The sequence below is a fragment of the Eubalaena glacialis genome, chromosome 6 (genome assembly GCF_028564815.1).
Source record: "Eubalaena glacialis isolate mEubGla1 chromosome 6, mEubGla1.1.hap2.+ XY, whole genome shotgun sequence".
In the NCBI taxonomy this organism is placed as follows: Eukaryota; Metazoa; Chordata; class Mammalia; order Artiodactyla; family Balaenidae; genus Eubalaena; species Eubalaena glacialis.
The window spans coordinates 46959962-46980545 of NC_083721.1; the positions used below are offsets into that span (position 1 = coordinate 46959962).

A 20584-nucleotide genomic window follows, 5' to 3' on the forward strand; every position below is an offset into this window, starting at 1 on the left:
ACAACCAAGAAATATGACATCAAAAGCACAACCTATAAAAGAAAAAATATTGATAAATTTACTTCATTAAATAAAGAATTAAATTAAATATATTGCTGTTAAAAATTGCTAAAATGAAATGACAAACCATAGAATTTCAGGAAATATGTTTAAATCATATATCTGATAAAACACTCATATGTAGGATATGTGAAGAACTCTCAAAGCTCAAAAATTAGAAAACAAATTTTAACTCTGAAACAGCTAAAAATGGGCAAAAAAATTTGAAGAGACACTTCACTAAAGATGGCCTACAGATGTCAAATAAGGGCAGAAAAATACTTAATCATCATTAGCCATCAGGGAAATGCAAATTAAAACCTCAAGGAGATACCACAACCCACCTATTAAAATAACTGAAATTGAAAGAACAATCCATTCCAGAAGCAGCAATACAGACCTTTGTACTCATAGATAGGCAACACAATGAATTAGAAGATAATTACACAAAATTGAAGGGGGCAGTAAATTCATGTCAAATTTCCGTTATGTTAAAAGTTCCCTCGGCACATTCTAGTTATCTCTGCACATCCTACTGCTTCCTCAGCCCTTCTGCAGAGTTTTCGCAGTGAATCCTCTTTAATCTATGTTATTTTTTCTCCACATTTTTGCCTTTCATTAGCAAAATTCTAATGAAGCAGGAAAAGGATTAATGCATCTATCAAACAATATGCCCTTTTCCCCCGGTATGTTGCCAGACACATTTCAATTGGAAGTTATTTTTTAAAAACTTTTTAGATATAAAATCAAAATGTCACAAGTAAGTAAATTAAGGTTTATTTTATGAATGTTCATGGATAATTTTCTCTGTTAATGCACAAGAAGCAAATCTGAACACATTACCACCATGTTCAAAATCATGTTAATAATTTTCCTTTAAGTTGGGGTAAAGAACAAAGTCCCTGACCTGGCCTCCAAAGCCCTGTGTTACCTAAATATGCTGGCCTCTCTGACCTCATCGGGCTCCTCCCTGCTTCTCTTTTTGCAAGCCACATTTACCATGCTGTGCTTCTCCAATTACCTAGGTTCTCTGATAATCTGATAGTCCCTCCAGTGATGAAGGCCCTGTGGATGGGACCTGTCCACAGGCAACAATCACTTTGTTAGAGTTGAAGACCCCTGGGCCCCACACAGACCTACTGAAACAAAATCTGCATTTTAACAAGATTTCCAGGAGATTCACAGGCAATAAAGTTTGAGGAGCACTGATCTAGATCACCTCTCACTGTGATCTTTTGTTTTGTTTTTCCTTTGCTCCTCCCCAGATCTTTGCTTAGTAAGATTTCTCATCAGATTTCAGCTTAAAGTTGGGAGTTAGGTGTGAGTCTGGAATGTGAGCTACAGTTTGCAAGAGGAGGACAACTTTACTTGGGGTTCGCTCCTGAAAGGAATCTAGAACTTTGACCTCATTAAAATCATGTATGATTAGCTCAGACAATAGGATACTAAGCAGAGCATCAAAATTTATAGATAAATTGAAATTGTCATAAACATATCAGATGTGTCATCTGTGGTGAAAAGTAATGTCATAAAGTGTGGTTTCTACTGTTAAAACTGGAACTATCTACAATGATTGATGTTTATAATTTCAGAGCCTATGATGCCCCATGGGACAACCTGCCTTTCTCATACATGTCCAAGTCCACAGGGCCCAGTAAATGCTTAGCTTTGCCCTAAAGGGAATCCTTGCAGGGGGTATCAAGGAATTTTAGTTCTTCATTCCTCCTTCTTCTGGCAAAAGCACACAGTTGTATAATTGGTTGACTCTTCTGTTCAAAGCAAATTAATATAAACTATAATTTCCTGAGCTTGGGAAGTCTCCAAAATGAATCAGTGTGCAAAGAATTGCTACCTATGTTATTGTCATTTCCATGCTGTTGTAGAGAAAGCCTAATGTATTGACAGGATATCCACAATTTCTCATAAGATATGGGTAAGAGAGAAATGAATTGTATAATATTCATTATTCTTTATATAAAAATTAAAATACTGTTTAATTTATAATAATTTTAGATTGGGTTCATAAGATGTCAAAATAGCCACGTAGAGATGAAAAAAAGTGAATTAATTGTGTATTTTATTTTTGTGATTAAAATTTAGACATGTAAAATAGCTGTAAGACAGAATTGTTCCCTTTAATTTAATGATGTTTTATTATTTTGTTAACCTAACTATAAAGACTTATAAGATAAATTCTGGTGAACCAGAAAGTTAAATAATTTAAAATTGGGTTTAATGTTTCAGGTCATATGATTCTTATATAAGAAATTATTTAGAGCTTTCTGACACAAAGACCCACTCTGATTAGTTAACTGATTAAAACTTTTAAGGTCAATCACTTAAATATTAATTCCTCTATTCCTTCACATACTTATGAGAATAATTTTATTGAATATTTTGTACATATAGCATAGAAATATATACATGTATTAGAATATAAATGAAAAAAGTATATAAATCACATATATATGTTAGGAAATATATAGACAATGTTTCTCCACTATGCTTTCCAGCATTTATGAATTAATAAGTACCCACACACAAATTAAATTTGAGAACTTTCAATTACTTAGTGATTGGGATTGAGGAGAAGGAAGGAAATTTCATATAAAAATCTACTTAACAACTGAAATTCTTGATGTTCATTATTTATATCGCCTATATTCAAGATCCAGTTTGGGCTCAGTTTTTGATTCCCCCCCAAAACTAAAAAGCCCACAATTGGTGGAGAGTAAAGTGTTCTTGAGTTAAATGAGCAGGATTTCTAGATAAGATGAGTTCTAATTACTCTAATAACAAAGAGAAAGTAATTTTAAATATGGAAAGAACTTTCTGTCAGTGCCAATATATTTATTAACAACACACAATTTGTACGATACAATTTAAAATAGAAGTCTCTTTTTCATACACAAATTCTAGACGAAAATAAACTTTACATAAAAAAAAAGATTCAGGACAGACAACCTTAGGGAACACCAGAGCTAAAACAAACACTCACCCCCAAGTCTCTGAGCCTTTCCCTTTATAGGTTTCCCCTGCTATCTGAAAGTAGAACATTCCTATGAAACCTTTTAAAAGCTAAAATGGCATAAAGAGAAGAAGCTATTACCTTAAGACACATCTTCCTAACAGACGGACAAAATAAATCAAGATAAAGCACAGATACAGACACAGTTCAAAGATATGATGGCTTGATGCTGATAATGATAAATGTAGTTCCCAGGGAAGGAGCTTGGTGGGGCCATTCTGGCTGCTGGGGGTGTGTGTTGTCTCTATAACTGCTTGCTGCAAAAGAAATGCTGAACACTGTTTTTGCCTTCTATTGGTAATAGCAAAAATCCTTTTCGGATCTCTTTCGGTTAGTGAAAACAGTTATTAACATAGTTCTTTCATAAAAGAGAAGTGGTGGTAAAGCAAACTTTTGAAAAGCGGGGCATACCTATATTTCCTCTTCAGCTTTTCTTGGATACTTCCTCTCTCAGATACTTCCTTCTCAGCTCTACTTTGGCTTGTCTTTCCTATACTTATCCATCTATGTCTCTGATATTTTCCATCTGTTACCTCCCCACTGTTTTCTTTTCACCAACACATATTCTCTTCCCACTTTTCCTGTTCCCTTTCTCCTCTCAACTCCTTACTCTCCTCTCTTTTGAAAACTTTCATTAAAATGTTCTAGAGGAAAAAAAAACCCCATATGTGTCTAGGAGAAGTAGAAAAATGCCAATGGTTCTCCACCTTTCGTGGAGTACTCCAAATCCTTCCACCCACTTGTTTCCCTTTCACTTCTCATTATTCTCTGGCCTCAACTCAATCACAAAATGCAAACTGCTCTCACTAAAGCCACTAAAAATCCCTTAATTTCCACACTCAGTGAAATCTGATCACCCTTTGTCCTACTAGACCATTTATTTTGGCATTTGACGTGTCATTCTCTTCGTTCATTTTGAATATCTTTTCTCTAAGTTCACAACACTCAGCTTTCCAGTCTCCCTCCTGCTTCTCTGCTCAGTATCCTTTTCTGGTCTCTCCCTAGTCTTCCTCTGTTGTGAAACAGGCCTCCTGATTGCCACAGGAAATGAGTTAATTGAATGGAAATGGCTCTAACATAGAAATGCAAGAGACAATGGAGAAATCAGGTGAAAAAATGATCAGGAAGAGAAGGAAGCAAAGGAGCTAATCAACAGCCCAAATCATGTCCCAACACCAGCTCAGTGAGACCTGCTGCCACTGCTGTTGAAGTTGGAATGCCAGCTCACACTCAGAGTGCCATGGCTGTGGATGCAGGATGCGTTTGCTGGAGTCTTGATATTGCTGTCTTTGCAACTAATATTCTCTTTTGTCCCGGTACCTTTTTTTTCTCTCTCTCTTCATATTCTAAATGTAGGTTTTGTGGATTTGATTTGCCAAATCTAGGTCAAGTTCCCTCACTCTATGTGCAAGGGGAATGGGAAAGTCAGTGTCTAGTTCTTTGGCTTCTTTTTTTTTTTTAATTAATTTTTTATTGGAGTATAGTTGGTTTACAATGTTGTGTTAGTTTCTGCTGCACAGAAAAGTGAATCAGTTATACATATACATATATCTGTTCTTTTTAGATTCTATTCCCATATAGGTCATTATGGCTATCATCTTTTGGCTTCTTGAATGCGTGATAACCTCTACCAACCACCACGACTATGTGGGAGAAAAGGGGATCAGATGTTGGCTATCTAATATATGCTGTGTATCCACTGTGTAACCTCTTTAATATAAGTTCCTCAAGTTTCTTTCTGTGCCCTTCTTCTTTTTATGCATACTCTTCAATGGATAGGTTATCAATAAATATGCCTTCAGCTACCCCCAAAACTCCTAAGACATTATTTCTATTAAGCAATTTGTAGACTCATATTACTAAGTACATCTCATCTTGATGTTCAGAGGATGCTCTCTCCACAAACTGGCCACTGCCGCTGAGATCTTGATCTCAACTTTTGATGTCCATCTAGCCAGTCACCAAGTGACTCTTCTCTCTTTCACTGACCACCCCTTTCACATCTAATGTCACAAGGTCCTAGTGACTCTGCATTTTGAATTCTTTTGCATCTATCTCTCTGTCCTCCTCATGACAACTGAAGTTACATCACCAACGGACTAGGCACTACACATGCATTTGTGGAGCACTTTTAAAGTACGGATTCCTAGAACTCAATCTTGACCCACTGAATTAATTTCTATAGTAATGTCTCACAATGTATATTCTGCATAAAAAGCTCCACGATCAATTCTGATGTGTAATCTGGTTAGAAAACCACTGGACAATAAATAGCAATATCTCCTGAATAGTATCCCTGACTCCGGCTTTCCCTCCATGACACCTATTTTCTGTGCTGACAAAAAATTAATTTAAAATACTTTCTGAGGCCTCTCCCTGTCTTGAAAATTTTCAGTACATACATATTACCTGAGGCAAAGAGTTCATGATCCTTCACGTGGCATTCAATTCATTTTATCATCCAGATCCCTTAAACATCTATTCCCTTGACTAATAATCCATGTCCCAGACTCAGAATTTCCCTACCACACTCTATCAGGTCCCCACAAATTTAGCAAATGGTTAGAATGTCTCTTTTATATAAATCTATTAATTTCTGCACATTATTTGAACTGAAATTATTGTATTGATTGGCATTTCTTCAAATCCCCCAAACAGTTTATATAGTAATATTTTATGAAATTAAAAGAGCATTCTGATAGGAGTATGATTTTGACTCCACTTTACAAGTTTTCAATTCATAAATCCATAGTGAATGTTATTTTTATACTTATTGCATTTTAGTTCAGGGGACATCCAGTGAAGATATGGAAAAGGAAAATGCAACATTGCTGACAGAGTTTGTTCTCTCAGGATTTTCGTATCAATAGGAGCGGCAAATCCCCTTGTTCCTGGTATTCCTGGTATATACCTCATCACCATTGTGGGGAACCTTGGTCTTATTGCTCTCATCTGGAATGACTCTCAACTTCACACCCGCATGTACTTATTCCTTGGGAGTTTGGCTTTTGTGGATACTTCAGTATCATCCATAGTGACCCCCAAGATGCTGGTCAACTTCTTCGCCAAGAGTAAGATGATATTTCTCTCTGAATGCATGGTACAATTTTTTCCCTTTACAGTCAGTGCAACCACGGAATGTTTTCTCTTGGCAAGTATGACATATGATCGCTATGTGGCCATATGCAACCCTTTATTTATCCAGTGATTATGTCCAATAGACTATGTATACGACTGTTAGTCTCATCATTTGTAGGTGGTGTCCTACATGCCTTTATTCATATAGGTTTTTTATTCAGATTAACCTTCTGTAATTACAACATGATATATAACTTTTACTGTGACATCATGCCATTGTTTAAAATTTCTTGTACTGACCCTTCTATTAATATTCTGATGGTTTTTATTTTCTCTGGTTCAATTCAGGTGTTTACCATTCTGATGGTTCTTATTTCTTATACACTAGTTCTCTTTACAATTTTAAAAAAGAAGTCTGTCCAAGGCATAAGGAAGGCCTTCTCCACCTGTGGGGCCCACCTCCTATCTGTTTCTTTATACTATGGACTTCTTCTCTTCATGTATATTCATCCTGGATCCACACAAGCAGATGATCAAGATATGATGGAGTCTCTATTTTACACTGTCATAATCCCTTTGTTAAATCCAATTATCTACAGCCAGAGAAATACGAAAGTCATAGATTCACTGACAAAAATGATAAAGAGAAATGTTTAGACCCCATAGTAATGTCTGTTCTCTTTCCATTAAAACAGTCATAAAATTGTGCAGATTAGATATTGCTATGTGTTGACTAGTGTTCAAAGTTTTTTGTATTTATAACTGTCCTATTATTTTGAGTTAAAATGTTAGTTTCTAATAAATTCCTTAAAATATGTGTATATATTTTTCAAAAACACAAAGGAATTTTAATCAAGTGTTCATATCATATTAAAATAACTAAAGCAGAAAATAAATGAAAACATTTTACATGCTTGTATATTCTTCAGTATGGCTTTATATGTGAATTTATTAAGCATTTATTAAGCACTAAAATAGTGTTGTACTTCTGAAAATTACTTGAGTGCGATGTCTTTGGTAGTAATATAGCTGTATTGCCTGGAGACATATATCACATTTAACTCCACAGTGGACGTGGGTTTGTGTTTGAGTGAACAGAGGCAAATCCCAGGAATTCTGCGTGCCATCAAAGGTCTTTTATTCCACTTTATTTGCAATATGTTGAATCTCACTTCTTGTGGGGACTCAACTCTCATGTCACACAGAGAAAGAAACGCAATGGTAAAGCAATGAGGAAAAACATGAAAAGGGAGTTAAGAGAGCGAAGGTCAGGCCAAACCATAAGAGGATGCTCTTAATTCAGTGTGCTTCTATGAGGAACTAGAAGGAGTGAGTTACCTCCCACGTTCTATGATGTTTTCTAAGACCCTTTCTACCTGTTTATTTGTTGTTGGGTAATGTAAAAAGTTTCACTAAGAGTTCAGATTGAATAACTAAATTGGGATGGGTGTGGGAAGGAGAGAAGTGGCAGAATAGGAAGGAAATGGTCTCAATCTTCCTAAAATTAAAAAAAGAAAGAAGTTTGTAAGATAAAGAAATCAGTAGTATGTAAAAGTTATTCAAATGTGTTGTTGACAACAAGGGGCTTTAAATGCATATTATCAAAGCTCAAATAATGTTAAGATGATATGATGCCATAGTTCCCAGTGGGTAGCTGAGAAATACTTGAAAATGAGCAAGAATTTGGCTGTTTCATGCTCTAAAAGTCCTTGAAAGGTTGTTCTCCTCACATGCTGTACTATTTAAGTATAATAAGCCATCCATTTTCAGAGCCATTTTGCCTTTCCTCTCCCGACACTTAAATTCCATACACATTCCATACCACTCAGGTCCTAACCCTCAAAACTACCGACCTCTGTTATTTACCCCTTCCATCCTGCTGATATTCTTTTCCTTTCCAAACATACCTGCAGGATTAACCTTTATAAACAGGACTCTGATTACATGATATCTTTCTTCAATAACTTTTAATAGATTGTCATTGCTACCAGATTTTTCACATATATGGGAAATGTATCTAGAGCTGTATATGTACATATGCATTATGATTATTTCTTCATTTATATGTTAAGATTACATGGTATATAAATACAAGTACATATATATGCATATATATCTATATATACAGACTTCTTCCTTCCTTCCTTTCTTCTTTCTTTCTTTCCTTTCTTTCTTTCTTTCCTTCCTTCCTTCCTTCTTCTTTCTTTCTTCCTTTCTTTCTTTCCTTTCTTTCTTTCTTCCTTTCTTTTTCTTTCCTTTCTTTCTTTCTTCTTTCTTTCTTTCTTCATATTTCACCCTGCATTTGTTCATCCCGGCATTCAAATAAAACCTTGCTTTAACTCTGAAGGCTCTTCCTCCACAATTCTCCTGTGGACTCTACATTATACCCAAACTGAGTTACTGAAAGCTTTCTGGACAAACCTCTCTCTCTTAGGTTCATGCTTTTTCTCACACAGGTCTCTCCACAGAGAATCCTCCCCACCCAACTTCTCTATCTTCATTTAAAATTGAAAAGGTATCATTTCCTCAAGGTCTCTCTCAAATTTTACAACTTCTGAGATGCTTTTCCAGTGTACCTCAAAGGTAATAGGAATGCTCACTCATCTCAAATGTGTAGCAGTTTATTTATTCTTCTTGGTCACACTTGGCCTCGTATAATAATATTTTTGGCCTACAAACTCTTTTAAATTACAATTTAGAAATCCTTCTGTCTTTTGTAGTAGATAGCACAGTGGCTTACTCACATGAGCTCCTAAATAAGTATTCACAAAATATTTATAAACTTAAAATGATCTGACAGCACACATACATGGAATACAGTAAGAGTGCATCACTCTTTTTCAACCCGGTACTGAGCCCAGGGAAATTACTGGGCCTGGCATGGCTGCTGCATGCCAGCTCACCTTCTTAAATTTCTTTCATGACAATTGAAAATATTATAAGTAGGATTGGTTCCTGGGATAGAGTATGACAAAATATCAGGGAGAAGCCCTTAATTAGAGGTTTGGTTTAAAGATACAAGACATATAATTATTTAAAACAAAAATCATTACTCTATATTCCTGGAGGTGCAAGTCACAAGATTAGACCAGGTCATCTGCTTTCTTTTTACTCCTCTGAGACATCCCCCTATGTCCCAAAAAGGGAATGCATTCATCACATTCCAGTTGCTTTTACTGTTTCTCCCTAAAGAGTCTTTTTTTTTTTAAGGAAACTCCATACTGTTCTCCATAGTGGCTGTATCAATTTACATTCCCACCAACATTGCAGGAAGGTTCCTTTTTTTCCACACCCTCTCCATCATTTATTATTTGTAGACATTTTGATGATGGCCATTCTGACTGGTGTGAGGTGATACCTCATTGTAGTTTTGATTTGCATTTCTCTAATATTTGGCTATGCTGAGCATCTTTTCATGTGCCTTTTGGCCATCTGTATATCTTCTTTGGAGAAATGTCTATTTAGGTCTGCTGCCCATTTTTTGATTGTGTTGTTTGTTTGTTTGATATTTTGTTATCTGAGCTGTTTGTATATTTTGGAGATTAATCCCTTGTCAGTCTCATTGTTTGCAAATATTTTCTCCCATACTGTAGGTTGTCTTTTTGGTTTGTTTATAGTTTCCTTTGCTGTGCAAAAGCTTTTAAGTTTAATTAGGTCCCATTTGTTTATTTTTTATTTCAATTTCTCTAGGAGGTGGATCCAAAAAAATATTGCTGTGATGTATGTCAAATAGTGTTCTGCCTATGTTTTCCTTTAGGGGTTTTATAGTAACTGGTTTTACATTTAGGTCTTTAATCTAATTTGAGTTTATTTTTGTGTATGGTGTTAGAGAATGTTCTAATTTAATGGTTTTACATGTAGCTGACCAGTTTTCCCTGCACCACTTATTGAAGAGACTGTCTTTTCTCCATTGTATATTATTGCCTCCTTTGTCATAGATTAATTGACCATAGGTGTGTGGATTTATTTCTGGGCTTTTTATCCTGTTCCATAAAAATAGAGCTACCATACAATCCTGCAATCCCACTCCTGGGCGTATATCTGGAGAAAACCATGACTCAAAATGATACATGCACCCCAATGTTCATTGCAGCAAAAGCCAAGACATGGAAGCAACTTAAATGTCCATCAATGGATGAATGGATAAAGAAGATGTGGTATAATATATGCGATGGAATATTACTCAGCCGTACAAAAGAATGAAATAATGCCATTTGCAGAATGTGAATGAACCTAGAGATTACCATACTAAGTGAAGTAAGCCAGACAGAGAAAAACAAATATCATATGATATCGCTTGTATGTGGAATCTTTTAAAAAATGATACAAATGAACTTATATACAAAACAGAAATAGGCCCAAAGACATAGAGAATAAACTTATGGTTACCAAAGGGGAAGGTGGTGGAGGGATAAATTAGGAGTTTGGGATCAACATATACACACTACTATGTATAACATAGATAACCAACAGGGACCTACTGTATAGCACACAGAACTTTACTCAATATTTTGTAATAACATATAGGGGAAAAGAATCTGAAAAAGAATAGATACATATATATGTATAACTGAATCACTTTGCTGTACATCTGAAACTAACACGACATTGTAAATCACCTATGCTTCAATTTAAAAAAATTAAAAATAATAAAAAAGAATCATTGTTATTGCATATGTACATAGTTCAGTGATTTTTATTACTGTATAAGGTTTCCATTGTTTAGATGGATTCCTTCAATTATTTAGATTTTTGCTTCTTCATACATTGTAATGACCCAAAGACTAACTGAAAGTATAGGCAGTGGTATGTATTTCTTCTGCCATTATTAGCAGTGTTTCCTAATGAATTTTTCTTTGAATGAGAAGTCTGGTGTCAAGCTATGAGTATATGAGTCGGTGTATAACCCATCACATCTTAATTTAGGTTGCTGAGTACAAAAGAGACAGTTGGAGGCCTCTCAGAAATGCAGACTTCCTTGAAGCCTTCTCTTGTAGACATCTAGTCTACAGATTCCTCTGCTCTGTATTGATCTTCAGTACAATCTCAACTACTTTATGCCTTCCAGAAATTATCAATCCCTACTCAAATGATGTGATCCCATTCACTTCTGTTATAGATTTATTCATTTGTACATTGTTTTGTCATTTCAATGGTATGTTGGTAAAGAGGTAAAAGATACACCTGTGAAAAATCCACATTTTTGGACAAGACATTCTGCTGATTCCTTTATAAAGAAACTATGAAATGAAATCTGTATTGTTTAACGGTTATTTAGATTTAAAGGATGATATAATTTTGCTAAGTTCATCCAGTTGTCTGGACACTGCTGATGCTAGATTAGATCATTTGTTGGAAATACAAATAATATACTTGAGATATTCTTTATTATGAAGTTGTATTCATTTTCTTAACCTGGAGATTGAAAAGAATACATAATAAATTATCTCTCTTTATGTATACGTGCATATGTTTTTTTCTCTTTGCCTTCCAATACCTTCTACTAAGTAAGACTTCTACTGTTCAGAAGATTGTTGATAATTTTATCCTAGACTGTGTTCAAAGAAATAACATAACTAGGATTAGGCAAAAACAAACAAATATAAATCAAAATTAGAACTGTATAACTAAAGTCTGTTTTGTTGACTAATTATGGCATGTAGTCTTAGTACATGTAGTATTAGGAAAGTGTCAAAACCTCTCTGGTATAGGCTTTCATTTTAGCTCTTTTTGTTGGTCTTTTAAAACAAAGGTTTGAAAAATTTAGTGGGCATCAGAATCACCTGGAGAGCTTATGAAAACACAGACTGATGGGCATTATCATTAGAGTTTCTAATTCAGTCATGCTAATGCTGTTGTTTTGGGACTATACATAGCAAACTACTGTTGTGGACTGAATGTTGATTTCCCCCCAAACTCATACATTGAAGCACTCACTAATCCTCTAATGTGGTGGTATTTGGAATGAGGACTTTAGGAGGTAATTAGGGTAGGAATAGATCATAAGGGTCAGGTTTTCATGATGGTAGTAGTGCCCTTGTAAGAAGAGAAAGAGGCAAGAGAACTAACTCCTCCCCACCACCCCCAGGAATACTCAACCTGCAAAGGCCAAGTGAGAAAGCTGCTGCCTACTAGGCCAGGAAGCAATCTCTCACCACGTACAATAAATATCTGCTGGCACCTTGTTCTTGAACGTCCCATCTTCCAGAATGTAAGAAATAAATGTTGGTGGTATAAGCAACACAGTCTATGATATTCTGTTACAGTAGCCTGAGCTAAGATAATCACTGTTTTAAAATAATCAGTGAAGCAAAATTGTTATAGTATTAGGATATTTAGATATCAGATGAAATGGAGTTTCCATATACTCTATTCCCTACTTAAACAGCACTCTGAAAACATTTTGACAGTTTGCACCCTCTGTTTATACTTTCCTTTCAGTTTTGGACATAAAGATGCAAACAGGGCATCTATTTCAAAGGATGAAGTATTGTGGATTTTTAAATAATTTTTTCTCGGGAACCATGATTGATAGTGATGATAGCCAATAAAAACCACATTGTCTAATTTCAGTATGGTTAATGGGAGGGTTCTCTTTCCCTTTTGAAAAATTAATTACCAAGCCAGATCAGCATTTAGATCACCCCTTTCAAGTACAACTTCATATACACAATATTCCTTATGCTGTAGTATGGGATGTTTACCTCTTCTGAAAAGGTACCTTCATAGTGAGACTTATTTAGAGCAATAGCTAACAGTTACATCATGATATTTCCCTCACTTTGCAAGATAAAACAAGACGTTCACTAAACATACAGTGAGTTTTGGTTATAGTCATGGTTGTCCAGAGTAACAGAACCAGGAGAATCTATCTCTCTATCTCACTACCTCCCTATCTATCTATCTATCATCTATCTATCTATCTATCTCTCTATCTCACTACCTCCCTATCTATCATCTATCTATCTATCTATCTATCTATCTATCTATCTATCTATCTATCTATTTGTATCTGTACCAAGACATTTATTATAAGATATTGGCTGACAGGATATGGAGTCTGAGAGGTTCCATGATCTTCCCTCTGCAAGCTGGAGAGTGAGGACAGCACTGTCCTACTTCAAAGGTCTCAGGCAGTAGGGCCAATTGTATAGATTCCTTTCTGAGTATGAAGTCCTGAGAATCAGATCATCAAGGGCAGGAGAATATCACTGCTAACCAGTCAAACAGAAAGTGAATTCCACCTTCCTCTGCCTCTTTGTTCCAACCAAGCCCACGCCAGACTGGCTAATGCCCAGCTACACTGCGGAGAGTCATCAGCTTTACTGAGTCCACCAATTCCACACTAATTTGGAACTTCCTCACAGAAACATCCCCAAATAATGTTTAATTAGATATCTAGACAGTCCACGGACCAGTTGACACATAAAATTAACCATTACAGGTTCACCTTTTGTCAACTTAGCACCCATACACATATCTTAAAACTATTCTATTTCTAAATAATGATAATAGCAAGGTCACCTAACAAGATACAACTATGCTGTATACAACCAAAAATGTATTACTTCTTCCCCGGAGTGGAGGTAAAATATTTGAGTGATGTTTACTATTGATTCTCCTTGATATCTGGTAATACAAATACTAAGATGTCAAATTAACAACACTCAATTATTATATTATAAAGTCAGTGCATCTTATGTCTTATGATAAGGGAATAAGAGTGGAAAGAAAACAAAGCTGTTTGCTATACACACACACAAATGTATTCATATCAAACTAAGAAGGAAATCTCTTGGCACATTACACCTCATATCTGTAACTGGACATGTGATTGTTGCTGGTATTTTAACTAACTTCTTTCACTACCCATTCTGCATTCTCTTCGCCTCCAGCAAACACCTCACTCAGGTGGTCATTGTTCTTCACCTTGTGGAATAACGCAAACGTTCACTCCTGAAGAGTCTGAGCCATTAGAACTACTATGTGGTTTGGCCTGTTAAAGTTTTCCATTGATCTTAATCATGGGAATGATAATGTTAAGAGATAGCCTAGGGTATCTTCTGTATTCCAGACATACTCTTCCTTACCCTCCTTGTGGAATAGTCCAGTTTCCCCTTGGTAGTTGCCATCAATCACCTCAGCCAGCACAGTAACTCACTTCTTTGTCTGATGAGTTAAAGGAACGTAAAGTCAAAGGGACCAAGGGGCAGTCTACTTTCAGCTCAATGGAAGCACTGTTGTGTGTCCTGGTGGAAGCAGGACTGCCCACTGTAAGGTTTTCCCTTCACTACCATCCTTCCTGAATGTCACAGAGAGGAGTTGTCATGCAACAGCTGTCCACTTTATGATGGTGCCTGCATACCTTGCAGAATCATCTGTAAATCAGGCCCCAGTCTTCTCTTCTCTGTCAACTAATCATAGAGAATTCCCTATAGGACCACAGGTCCAGGCTGGGAGACAGAAGCCATTGCAGCAGGAGTAGAGGCCTATAGCATTTGAAACACTTCTTCATGTAACTTACTTGTGTCTTCAGGGCCTGTTCCTGCTTGATCAAGCATCTACTACTTCCATTCGATGAAGGAATGCTGCTGTGCACACTGAACTTTATGGTTTGTGGGTCAGATAACATTCAGTTTGTCAAGGGCAGCTCTGGTATCATGGCAAATTGGTGGCCCATTGTTAAACATTCATTTTTTACCAAGGCTCACTAGCAGTCCAACAGCTGTTTCTCTAAAGTAGAGTAATTATCCACAGAGGATGGCAGTGCTTTGCTCAAAATTCTAAAGGCCTGCACTGTTATCAATCTCTAGAGGCTTATTAAAGGCTCCAAGCATCTGCCACTGCCATTTCAGGCTCCACTGGATCTGCTGGATATGGTTCAAGGAGCAGAACAGCTTGCACAGAAGCCAAGACATGTTGCAAAGCCTTCTTTTGCTCTGAGACCCACTCAAAACTAGCAGTTGGTAAATGGGCTGGAGTAACACACCCAAATAATGCTAATACTGCTCCAAAAAATCCATAGGGGCACATTATGTGTTGTGCCTCTCTTTTGGTTTCAGGAAGGGCCAGGTGTAACAACTTATCCTTCACCTTAGAAGGGTTTTCTTGACATGCCCTATATCACTGGACACCTAGAAATTTCACTGAAGTAGAAGGCCCCTGAAATTTTGTCAGATTTGTTTTCCACCTCTGTCCTACAAATGGCTAACTAACAAATATGATTTCTTTCTCACTAAGACCAATCAGCACAATGTCATCCATGTAACAGACGAGTGTGATATAATATTTACAAATCATATGTGTGATAAAAGGCTTGTTTCCGGGATATATGAAGCACTCTCAAAATTCATTATAAAAAACAACTAAACCAATTAAAAATGGGTAAAATATTTGAACACTTTACCAAAAGAGATATACAGACATCAAAGAAGGATACAAAAAGATGCTTTATAAAATTAGTTACTAGGGAAATGCAAATGAAAGTGCAATGAGATATTACCTATTAAAATGACCAAAATTGAAAAGACTACCCAGAGTGGAAGCAGTAATACAGGCCTCTGTGCTCAGAGAGAGGCAACCAAATAAGTTAGGAGATAGTTACACAAAATTGAAGAGGGCAGTAAATTTTAGTCAAGTGTTGGTTATGTTGAAGCTACCTCTGCACGTCATACTCCCCACTCCACTCTTCTGTGCACTTTTCACAGGACTCCTCTCTTCCATGTTATTTTCTCCTCTACTTTGGCTTTCATCAGCACAATTGTAAGGAAGCAGATTAATTGATCAATCAATCTACTAAAATGATGTTGTTTGCTTTCCCCCATCTAGCCATCCAAGTCCCAAGTGGAGGTTAAGCATTTTCTTTTGTTACTCAGATATCATACCAAAATACCACAAATAAGTAAGTTAAGTTTTATTTTTCTGAATGAATGTACACTGACAATTTTCTCTGTTAATGCAAAAAAGGCAAATCTGATCATGGTACCACCATTTCAAAACTCCTCAATAGCTTTCCTTTAAATTAAGGTATAGAACAAAGTCCCTGATCTGGCCTCCAAGGCCCTGTGTTACCCCCATATGCTGGCCTCCCTGACCCATCTGGCTCCTCCCTGCATCCCTCTTTGCAAGCCAGCTACATTTACCATGCTGTGCTTCTCCAATTATCTAGGCTCTCTGATAATCTAGGCTCTGCATGATAAAGGCCCTGTGGATGGCACCTGTTCACAGGCATCACCTCTTAGAAATGAAGATGCTCAGGCCCCACCACTGATCTACTGAAACAGAATTCACTTTTTAACAAGATCTCCAGGAGACTCACAGGCATTCAAATTTGAGAAGCACTGCTATAGGTTACCTCCCACTGTGGTCCTTTGTTTTGTTTTTCCTTTACTCCTTCCCCAGACCTTTGCTTGGTAAGATTTCTCACCAGATTTCAGCTTAAAGTTGGGAGTTAGGTATGGGTCTGGAACGTGAGCTACAGTTTGCGTGAGGACAAATTTACTTGGGGTTGGGTCTTGACAGGAATCTAGAAATTAGGCCTCATTAAAATCATGTGTGATTAGCTCAGATAAGACCATACTGATCAAAGCACTCAGAGCATCAACATTTATTGATAAACTGGAGTTTGCAAAAACATGTCAGAAGTGTCCTCTGTGGTTGAAAATAGTGCCATAAAGTGTAATTTCTATTGTTAAAACCAGAACTGTCTGCAATGACTGACGTTTATGATTTCAGAGACTGTGGTGCCCCGTGCAGCAACCTGGATTTCTCATACATGTCCAAATCCACAATGCCCAGAAGAACAGCTTAACTTTGTCCAAAAGGTAATCAATTGGTGCTATCAGGGGAATTTTAGTTCTTCATTCCTTCCTCTTCTGGCAAAAGCACACAGTTATACAATTGGTTAACTCTTGTGTTCATCACCAATTTATATAAACTTATGTAAACAACATTTTCCTGAGCTTGGATAATGAAGCCTCCAAAGTGAATCAGTGTGTAAAGGATTGTCACCTGTGTTATTGTCATTGCAGTGCTCTTATATTAGTTTCTACTTCAGAAAGCCAAACACTGAAAGGAGCTCAACAATTTCCAACAGATATAGGTATGAGAGAATGCTTCTTGTAATATTCATTATTTTTTCATAGAAAGTTAAAATACTGTTAAATTTATAATAATTTTGATTTGATTTACAAGATACCAAAATAGCCAGTTGAAAATGGAAAACAAATAGTGAATAATCTGCATGCTTTATTATTGTGAGTAAAATCTGGATGAGCAAAATAGCTCTAAGAACACATTGTACTCTTTAAATATTTAATCATCTGGTTAGCATACTTATAATGACTCTATAGGATAAGTTTTGGTGAATTAGAACTTTAAACAAATGAACAGTAGTTTAAGGATTTAGGTCAATGTTTTCTACATACGAAATCTTTCTGATAATTGTGTTCAAAATATTTATTTGATTTAATTAACCATATTCTCTGATTAAATTTTAAGTTAAATCACTTAAATAGTAACCTCTCTATTCTTTCACCCACTTCTGACAATAATTTCATTATACATACATGTATATATACATATATATATACAGAAAAATGAAGAAAATGTTTCTGCAGTGCTTTTCTCAGATTTATGACTTAATAAGTACCCACACATCAAATTGAGAATTTTTGAAATGTTTAGTGATTTGAGATTGCATGGAAGGATGTTCACTCGAAATAAATGTACATTTAACAACTGCAGTTATTGGCACTGGTAATTTATATTGCCTGTATTAAGTTCCAGTCTTTGGATCAGTTTTATACCACTAATAAAACTTGTGGAGAAGCAAATGCTTTAATCGCAAACCAGGAGGATTTCTAAAGAAAGTCAGCTCTAATCATAGTAATAACAAAGATAAAGCATCTTTTATATATGAAAAGAACTTTGAGGCCATGCTAGTATATTTATGAGCAAAAAGTAAAATTAAAATGAAAGTTTTTAACACACCATTGTAAAGCAATTATACTCCAATAAAGATGTTTAAAAAAAAATTCTTAATTAAAAAACCTAAAAAAAAAAAATGAAAGTTTCTAATTCATACACAAATTCCATAGGAAAATAAACTTGGAGTTTTTAATAAAAGAAAAAGAAAGGTGACCCTGTGTTGACAACTTTTGTTGAAGCCAGAGTTGACAGATATTTATCCTCCAAACGCTGAGACTTTCCCCTTATTTCATCTTCAACCTTCCTCTGATACTTCCTCTCTCTATTTGCTTGTCTTTCCTACACTTATTCATCTATGTTCGTTTGTCTCTTCCAGTTTTTTGTTGTTCCTTGTTTTCACCCACACAAATTTTCCATTCCACTTCTCTACCCACTCTCATCTCAATACCCTCTTCTCTCTCTTTTGAAAACTTTCATGACACTGTTCTATAAGGGAAAATATCACATCTGTCTATGGGTGGTGGTAAACAAATGTCAACTGTTGTCCACAACTTAGATACTTTATTTCATTCTCCTCACTGCTGTGCCACTTGCTTCCCTTTCATTTCTCATTATTCTCCGACCTCAACTCTATCCCTAAATGGAAATTGCTCTCACTAAAAAATCTCTTAATTCCCACACACAATGATCTCTATTCACTCCTTATCCTACCAGAGCAATTATTTCATTTTAGGCACTGTATTTTCCTTTGTCCTTCTTGAGTATTTTCCTCTGTTTAAGTTCCCAACACTCAGCTTTCCAATTCTCTCCTGCTTCTCTGACACTCTGCTCTGTAGCCTTTTCTGGTCTTTCCTTTTCTCCTTTTGTGTGAGCCAGAGCTCTTGGCTGCAAGATGAAATGAGTTAATTGAATGAAAATTGGCTTGGACATAGAAATGTTAGGGAAGTTGGGGAAATCCACTAGAGAAATTGGCAGGACACAAAGAAAGAAGTCAGGCAGTCAACAGCCCAAATCATGTCCCATCTCTAGCTCAATAAGACCTGTTTTCATTGCTGCTGAACTTGAATGCCACAATTCACACTCTCAATGCCATTGCTATGGGTATAGGATTTTCTGGGGTCATGATATTGTTTCCTTGGTTGACTTTACAACCAAAATTCTCTTTGTCCACATTTGACCTCTTTCTCCCCTCTCCATATCTCAAATACAGTGTAAATGAGTTTTTTTGGGCTAACCCTATATCAAGCCCCCTCACTCTAGGTACCAGGGGGATGGGAAAGTTAGTTTCCAGAAACTTTGGCTTCTAGAGAGGATGAGAGCTTTAGTCTGCCACCAAGACTCACTTGGTAGAAAAGAGGATCAGATGTGAACCATCTAATAAATGATGTACATCCATTTTTAATCTCTTTAATATAAATTCTTCAAGTTTATTTTCATTCCTTCCTCTTTTTTTTTTACCTTATGCACACTGTCCAATGTATAAGCCATATATAAGTATGTTTTCAGCCACCTCAATGATATCCAAGTCATTATTTCTATTAAGCACTTGTAGAATCATACTGCTAAGTTTATCTCACCTGGATGTTCAGAGGATGCTCCTTGCAAAAACTGGCTACTGCATCTGAGTCTTCAATCTCAATTTTTAATGACTACCTATCCAGTCATTAAAGAGAGTGACTCTCTCTCCTTTACTAATTACTCCTTCACATTTAATCTGTCACCAAGTCTTAGTGACTCTACATTCTGATTTATTTTGATCTATCTCTTTGTCTCCCTCATCATCCTAATCATATCACACATGAACTAAGAACCTCACATACATTTTAATCAACTGGGGAGCATTTAAAAATGCATATTACTTGACCACATTCACGATCTACTGAATCAATTTCTACAGTAGTACCTCAGACTCAATGTTTTGCATGAAAAACTACCCCAAACAATTTGGATGTGTAATCTGATTTGGGAATTACTTGACAAGAGTCGTAACCTCCTGAAGAGTATTCATGACACAAGATTCTTCTTCCTGCAGACTATTTCTACAACCAAATATTTAATTTCAAAACTAACTGATGATGACATTCCACATCTTAAAAGTTTTCAGTGCTTGCCTATTACTTGAAGAATAAAATTGAAGATCATTCACATGGCATTCAATTCATTTGATAATCCAGGCCTTTCTAACATTTTTTTGATGTGCATCCATGTCAAACACACAGAATTTCCCTACCTCATTCAATAGTTTCCCCATAAATTTGCTCATGTTCAGAATTTCTTTTTCTTCTAAATCTGTTTATTCCTATACATATTTTGAACTGAAATAATCACATTTTCCCAATATAGCAATTTCCTGAAATACTTTTCATGTATTAAAGAGTAAATAAAATAAATGGCATTCAGTCTAGTGTATGGTTTTATTTATATTAGCTTAACCAAATCTTCTTTTTAAACTTCTGATAAATGTTACTTTACATTTACTGCATTGTATTTTAGAGGGCATCTATTAAGGAT

At 35.9% G+C, this 20584-nt stretch overlaps 1 protein-coding gene across 1 annotated transcript; it reads left to right on the forward strand.

The window, feature by feature from the left end:
- The first annotated feature begins 5868 nt into the window (after positions 1 to 5868).
- On the forward strand, positions 5869 to 6802 carry LOC133093251 (olfactory receptor 5H2-like). The gene is given in 3 exon segments (XM_061193008.1): positions 5869 to 5968; positions 5971 to 6261; positions 6264 to 6802. Coding segments are annotated over 3 exon segments (924 nt in total). The 5' UTR covers positions 5869 to 5874.
- Positions 6803 to 20584: the final 13782 nt, after the last annotated feature.